Source organism: Notothenia rossii (genome assembly GCF_949606895.1).
Source record: "Notothenia rossii genome assembly, chromosome: 3".
Taxonomy (NCBI): domain Eukaryota; kingdom Metazoa; phylum Chordata; class Actinopteri; order Perciformes; family Nototheniidae; genus Notothenia; species Notothenia rossii.
In genome coordinates, this window is record NC_136901.1 from 2,072,790 (window position 1) to 2,080,289 (window position 7,500).

Genomic DNA, 7,500 nt, shown 5'->3' on the forward strand with positions numbered 1-7,500 from the left:
TTGGTGAGAAAAACTAACAGCGAGACCCTCCTAAACAACCACAGAGACACACAACTGAGCACGCAGTGACTGAAGTGGTCTATAAAGAGACACATGAGTAAACCCACTAAGGGACACAAAAAACAAAGATAAAAGGGACACAAATTGACCAAAAAGACACACCATGACTGAAATTGCCTATATAGACACAATAGACACACAAAATGAGCTCAAAGACCCACTAAGGGACACAAATTGACCACACAGTGTCTGAAATTGCCTATAAAGACACACAAAATGACCTCAAGGAGACACAATAGACCCACGAAGGGACACAAAATGAAGATAAGAGGGAAGCAAATTGACACAAAATGACTCAATGTGACTAAAATTGCCTATAAAGACACACAGTAGAACCAATCGGGACACAAATTGACCAAAAGACACAAAATGACTGAAATTGCCTAAAAAGAGACACAAAATGACCTCAAAGACCCACTAAGAGACCCACTAAGAGACACAATAGACACACTAAGGGACACAAAAGGGACAGAAAAGGGACAGAAAAAGACCGTATAACCATCAGAGACTGTGAGGTGTGGGGCCTGTTTCCTATAACCCCCCAGGGGTGATTCATATTTGTTTTTCGATGCAGATCCCTGACCTGAAGCGAGGACACATCGAGGAGTGCGGACACTGGATCCAGATGGAGCGTCCGGCGGAGACCAACAGGATCCTGATCTCCTGGCTCTCAGAGACTCTGAAATAACATCACAACTAAAAGATTCTCACTAAATCACATTAAATGATTTTGTCTGAACTGAAGAAATCAATCATAATGTAATATCTGCTTACATTTCACAGCTTTTTGGACTAAAATAACACATTTATGGGGGTTTGATGAGTGGAATGTGCACCTTTATTTAATACTACAATGATAACTGACAATTCAGGTGTGAATGAATATCATTTATTGTTCATAAAATGTGTTTAATTGGGCTGGAAGAAATGCACTTGTTATACAAAAGAAAATACAATGAAAACCGCAGAGATGAAAAAATACATATACAATTCTAATAAAACAGAGACATTTAAAAAATACGACTTGCATAATAACTTCATTTATTATGAGATCAAAACATACGTTAACTCAATGCTTGAAATCAGGCATGTGTGAGCACAGTGTCGCCCCCTGGTGTTGGAGATGGGAAGTGAACAGAAAACGCTTCACAGTTTCTTCTGCTTGAACAGCTTCTTCCAGGACGGCATGATGTGCTCATAAATCCTCTCTATCTGTAAAAAACATACAATCGTTCCCATTTAACTGCATGTTAACAAACCTTGCAGAAGTAAAGGTGGGAAAACACGGAGGAAACTCGTTTACAGAGGTGGGAAGTAGTGTACAAATACTTATACTTTTTCTGGTATCAGTACTTTACTCCACAACTTTTTACTTTGACTTCTTACATTTTGAACACAAATACCTGTACTTTCTACTTCTTACATGTTGAACTCAAATACCTGAACTTTCTACTTCTTACATGTTGAACTCAAATACCTGTACTTTCTACTTCTTACATGTTGAACCCAAATACCTGTACTTTCTACTTCTTACATGTTGAACACAAATACCTGAACTTTCTACTTCTTACATGTTGAACTCAAATACCTGTACTTTCTACTTCTTACATGTTGAACTCAAATACCTGTACTTTCTACTTCTTACATGTTGAACTCAAATACCTGTACTTTCTACTTCTTACATTTTGAACACAAATACCTGTACTTTCTACTTCTTACATGTTGAACACAAATACCTGTACTTTCTACTTCTTACATGTTGAACACAAATACCTGTACTTTCTACTTCTTACATGTTGAACTCAAATACCTGTACTTTCTACTTCTTACATTTTGAACACAAATACCTGTACTTTCTACTTCTTACATGTTGAACACAAATACCTGTACTTTCTACTTCTTACATGTTGAACTCTAATACCTGTACTTTCTATTTCTTACATGTTGAACTCAAATACCTGTACTTTCTACTTCTTACATGTTGAACACAAATACCTGTACTTTCTACTTCTTACATGTTGAACCCAAATACCTGTACTTTCTACTTCTTACATGTTGAACCCAAATACCTGTACTTTCTACTTCTTACATGTTGAACTCAAATACCTGTACTTTCTACTTCTTACATGTTGAACTCAAATACCTGTACTTTCTACTTCTTACATGTTGAACTCAAATACCTGTACTTTCTACTTCTTACATGTTGAACTCAAATACCTGTACTTTCTACTTCTTACATGTTGAACCCAAATACCTGTACTTTCTACTTCTTACATGTTGAACTCAAATACCTGTACTTTCTACTTCTTACATGTTGAACTCAAATACCTGTACTTTCTACTTCTCACATTTTGAACTCAAATACCTGTACTTTCTACTTCTCTCATGTTGAACTCAAATACCTGTACTTTCTACTTCTTACATGTTGAACACAAATACCTGTACTTTCTACTTCTTACATGTTGAACACAAATACCTGTACTTTCTACTTCTTACATTTTGAACCCAAATACCTGTACTTTCTACTTCTTACATGTTGAACACAAATACCTGTACTTTCTACTTCTTACATTTTGAACCCAAATACCTGTACTTTCTACTTCTTACATGTTGAACTCAAATACCTGTACTTTCTACTTCTCTCATTTTCCAAACAGGCTGGTTCCTTTAGTCTGAATGTGTGTTTGGTGGCGTGATCATTATTATTTAGAGTCATTGCGTGCCTATTGATTTGAACACGATCCGTGTATCCATCATTTCCTGGTCTTCTCTAAATAAGAGGGACCAATGGAAACGTTGTCATGTTGCCGTTGTTCAGCATGGAAACATTCATTAGCTAACAATAACATTATTGTTCTATTAATATAAAGGGAAGTCAGGTACTCTTTAAAACAGCTGCTAGTTATGGGTACTTTTTACTGAAGTACATTTCAAAGTTCTTTACTTTTACTTGAGTAAAGAAGTTTAGTCAGTACTTTTAACACGAGTATCTTCTACTTGAGTAAAGGATGTGTGTACTTGTACCATCTCTGCTCGTTTATCATTAAATATCTGAGGAATAAAGTCAAGAATGCTGATACTATTTCAAAAGCCTCACCTGCTGGGACTTCTTGACTCCGTACCTGAGGAGCGTGGCCTGGTGCTCGCTGTTATGAAACAGGATGTCGAAGGTCACCTCGCGCCCCATCAGGTCGTCGATGGCCGGCTTCACCACGCTGTGGAAATCCCTGACTGAGAAACAGTCGTCCATCATGTTGTTGACCTGAGCAGAAGTACACATTCTTTACTCAAGTAGAAGTACAGATACTCGTGTTTAAAAATACTAACTCCTAACACATCTAAATCTACTTCCAGCATGGATAAATGTTCACATTGTTTGTTTTATATGCTTCTTGAAATCCTAAAAACCACATTGTTTTTCTAGAACAGATTACAAATCGCCTGAGAGTGCAGAAAACTTAAACAATTTAATTTATTCACTAGAAAAACTCATAATTTTGAGAAAAAGTCATAATTTTGAGATTTTGAGAAAAAGTCAGGATTTTGAGATTTTGAAAAAAAAGTCAGAATGTTGAGGTTTTCAGAAAAAAGTCAATATTTTGAGAAAAAAACTCAACATTTCGTTCATGACAATCCTATGATTACCTACAAGAACTGGTATTCCTCCATCTTGTGACTGTGTAACTCCCTCTCTTGGATATCAGCATGTGAAGGACACTGTTCAGGAACTAGTTGATGCTCTGTATGTGATGACTACTTCCATTCTGGAGAGGATCACAGATACATGGATCCTGAGGTTCAAGCTCAAGCCGGGGACGAGTGACAGGGATTAGTAACATTTTGAAGTATTTAGAAATAGTCAGATTTTTTAGATTTTGAGAAAAAGTCAGAATTTTGAAAACAAAGTCAGAATGTTTAGATTTTGTAAAAAAAAGTTAACATTTTTAGATTGAGAAAAATTCAGACTTTTGAGAATTTGGTGAATAAGTCAGAATTTTTTCGAAAAATTCAGAATGTTTAGAAAAAGTGAGAATTTTGATGAAAAAGTCCAAGTTTTTAGATTTTGAGAAAAATACCAAAAAATTCTTCTTTTTTAAGTTTTGACTACTTCCATTCTTGAGAGGATAATCAATACATGGCTAATCAGAAGTAAACATTGAATACTGCTTTCTATTCCTCCATCTTGTGACTGTGTAACTCCCTCTCTTGGATATCAGCATGTGAAGGACACTGTTCAGGAACTAGTTGATGCTCTGTATGTGATGACTACTTCCATTCTGGAGAGGATCACAGATACATGGATCCTGAGGCTCAAGCTCAAGCCGGGGACCAGGGAGAGTTTTCCTAACAGTTTAAAGCTTTTCTTAACAATATATTCCCCACTATTTGTATTGTTTGATGTACAAAGCATTACAATCTAAATATACATTTGAATATTCTTCAGATATGAGATGGTGTGTCACCTTGTATTTCTTCCCCAGCAGCTCCAGTGGATCCAGTTTGATCTCTGACCTCAGAGCCCGGCCAAACAGAATCATCTTGGAGTCTGAATCTGAACAAACAAAAAGATATAATATCACAAAGAGTTTGAAGAGTCACACGTGTCAGTAAATTAACCAAATGTGCTAAAAACATCCCCATATCATCATTTCTGAATATTTGAACCACACAAGATTTTTATCTGGGATGTGTCACAAGAAAGAATAAGGCTGCTGAAAATAAAGATTATAAAACCCCTTTATGTTAATGTTAATTAATGTTCCTCAGCTCTGGACAAGCAGAGGAACTACATGCTGACTGAACACACACATGTTTTATTCTAACTTCATAATCTTGATTGAAATGTACTTATCCAACGCAACAACCTAATTGGGGTCAAATGAGGTCAGTAAGAAAAGCAGGAAACACTGACCTCGACAGGTCAGGTGAGCGACGTAGGGAACGCCGTCCTTCTCTCCGTAGTACACAGCGAAGTGAGAGAAGTATTTGTTCCTGGGATACTCCACGATGTCCCCCGGGAACACCTCGGGACGGGACTGCGTCTGCAGATTTTAAATTAGTATTTTATTGTTATACGTACAAAAATATCAAGGCTAATTCCTAGTGTGTGAAAAACAACTTTGTTTCCAACGTGAACATCTAAATATTAAGAGAATGATTTACTTTCTTGGGTCAAATGGGCTATTCAGAGTCACTTTGATTAAATTAAGAGATAAACAGACAAAGCAAGAGAGTCTTTTCACACTTTGATAACCTGGAAATGTGCTTTTTAAATGGCTTGTGCAAAACATATTAGAGAATTAAAATAATGTTACCAAGATGTGGACACAGACTTTAAAGGATTTCTGCACTCATTTTGGAAACAACAAAACAGATAAAGATTGCAAATAAAGATGTTTCGTCTGTACTTACCAGGCCCATGGGTTTGAGTTAATACCGCAGCTGTCTGAAATGAAACCCACACACACTGATCACAGTCTCATGTGTGTGTGATAGACTTTGTGTCGCAGTGTCTTCGCGTCCCTTCAGGTGTCATTTGTGCTGGAGGGTGATTTTTTTTTGGGGACGTTTCTGCGTTTCTTCCACGCACCACGGAGTCCCTCCACCTCAGGGCGTGTGAAGCAGGTGCTTCCTGAACGGAAGGCTTGAAAACAGGAAGTAGCTTCAACGCAGCTCCAATCAGACGGGTTTTAATGAGAGATAAGAAGACAGAGTGTGCAGAAACCATTATTACTGAAAGCTAAAGGCTGGTTTCCTTGGGTATTAAGATTTGATTTGAAAAGAGCCTGGGTTTGATTGACAGCTACTCGTTTGAAGCTTAATGAACCTAAAATAACGCCTGGAGAAAATCTAAAGAAAACCCCTTGTGGAAATATGAAGCGAGAGTCCTTTCATCGCTAAACTTGTTTTTATTTTTCCCTGAATTGTTGCCGTCTGAGAGATAAACAGGCTGGCTATAATATCCTCTTAAATACAAACACATTTCCGTCTCCATGTCAAACTTTACGGATAAAAAAACAGCTGGAGGGGCTCCTGTGGAAAAATGTCCTGATTTAATGTCACAATAATCACGTGTTGCTCCTTTAACTCTGGTTTGATTACACCTCTTTGTCAGACCCCCATTCACTGGCTCTAAAGCGCTGTGATTGGTGGAGAAATGACAATGAACCCCGCTGAGAAACAGAAGCAGTCTAACACAACCTGAAAGCTTCTGAGATCATCTTCATGAAGACCACCCACCCACATTTACAAAATATAGATTATCTGCAGATTCAGATCCACGACACACAGAAAGTGTGAGGACGGCATTTACTGAAGGAAACACACTTTCATTGATTCAAAGTGTGTGTGTGTTTTGCAGCTCAAACACACAATGCCACTTTTTTAAAGTCAGTGCAGCATCACAGTCCGTCAGAAGGCACCTGAGCTGGAGGTTCACCAGTGACACACACACACACACACACACACACACACACACACACACACACACACACACACACACACACACACACACACACACACACACACACACACACACACACACACACACACACACACACACACACACACACACACACACACACACACACACACACACACACACACACACACACACACACACACACACACACACACACACACACACACACACACACACACACACACAGTAAAAAATACAATTTCGACTTTTAAAAGTTTGATATGGATATGGCCTGCAATGGAAGTGTGATCAACACATTGTGGCATCAATGGTTTTTAACATCTTTCCCCTTACAGCTATGACTGTCTGTATTTTGGAAACACATTTTCTAACAGACTCATTACAGGAGCTGAGTTTCATCTTACAACATAAAATAAACGTACATCCACGCCAAAATGAATGTCATATACGATAAAGGAAAATGTGCAGCATTGGAGTTTCTCACCTCGGGGATTCCTGAGCCGCAGGCGTACGGAGCGAACACTCGCACCAGGGACACGGCCAGGAAGGAAAACAGCAGAGCCCACAGGACGTACAGGAAGTAGTTCAACAGGTACGCTCCCCCTCCCTGAAACAAGTCAAATATAGCAGGGACTGAAATCTACAGTGTCCAGTCTTTCTGTCCCGAAAACCGAAGACTCTTTTTAGGCTGCTAAGGACAGTCTTTCACTAATGTACATTTCTCACAGATTTTGAAGTGACTGTTATTTTGTATATATTGATTGTTGTGCTTTTATTTATGTCTTAATGTGTGCATATTTATAAATGTGTGTTGATATACCATAATTTTCAGACTCTATCGACGCTGCGGCTTATATAACGGTGCGGCTAATCTATGGATTTTTACAGCTAACGGCCACTAGGGGACCTCCTAAATCTATGGATTTTACAGGTTACAGTCCACCACCTTTAACTCTATGGGCTCTATGGCCGGTCCGCGCCCCCCACCTTTAAGCGGC

The 7,500-nt window shown here is 38.4% G+C and overlaps 3 protein-coding genes across 4 annotated transcripts in view; 1 reads left to right on the top strand and 2 right to left on the bottom strand.

The window, feature by feature from the left end:
* The window catches only part of LOC307032010 (bifunctional epoxide hydrolase 2-like), a 10,047-nt gene extending 8,969 nt beyond the window's left edge, over positions 1 to 1,078 (top strand). The window contains exons 17-18 of the mRNA XM_079669671.1: positions 1 to 3; positions 635 to 1,078. The exon at positions 1 to 3 is cut by the window's left edge and continues 78 nt beyond it. Coding sequence (XP_079525797.1) covers positions 1 to 3; positions 635 to 748 — 117 coding nt within the window. The 3' untranslated portion in view covers positions 749 to 1,078. The remainder of the gene's footprint in view (positions 4 to 634) is intronic.
* Positions 651 to 5,614, bottom strand: LOC307032012 (phospholipase A and acyltransferase 2-like). 2 transcript variants are annotated; one of them, XM_079669673.1, is made up of 6 exons: positions 5,473 to 5,614; positions 4,973 to 5,102; positions 4,524 to 4,612; positions 3,158 to 3,322; positions 1,124 to 1,272; positions 651 to 739 (listed from the first exon to the last, which is right to left on the bottom strand). In XM_079669673.1, the coding sequence occupies exons 1-5, from the start codon at positions 5,479 to 5,481 to the stop codon at positions 1,207 to 1,209; spliced, it is 459 nt and encodes a 152-aa protein (XP_079525799.1). In that variant the 5' UTR covers positions 5,482 to 5,614; the 3' UTR covers positions 651 to 739; positions 1,124 to 1,206. The 2 variants fall into 2 exon arrangements, with proteins under 2 accessions (XP_079525799.1, XP_079525800.1); XM_079669674.1 differs by lacking the exon at positions 651 to 739 and having other exon boundaries at positions 1,136 to 1,272; positions 3,183 to 3,322.
* Positions 5,559 to 7,500, bottom strand: part of LOC307032011 (H(+)/Cl(-) exchange transporter 4-like) — a 12,162-nt gene continuing 10,220 nt past the window's right edge. Inside the window, exons 5-6 of the mRNA XM_079669672.1 lie at positions 6,987 to 7,109; positions 5,559 to 6,487 (exon numbers count right to left, since the gene is read on the bottom strand). Of these exons, the coding sequence (XP_079525798.1) occupies positions 6,398 to 6,487; positions 6,987 to 7,109 (213 nt within the window). The 3' untranslated portion in view covers positions 5,559 to 6,397. The remainder of the gene's footprint in view (positions 6,488 to 6,986; positions 7,110 to 7,500) is intronic.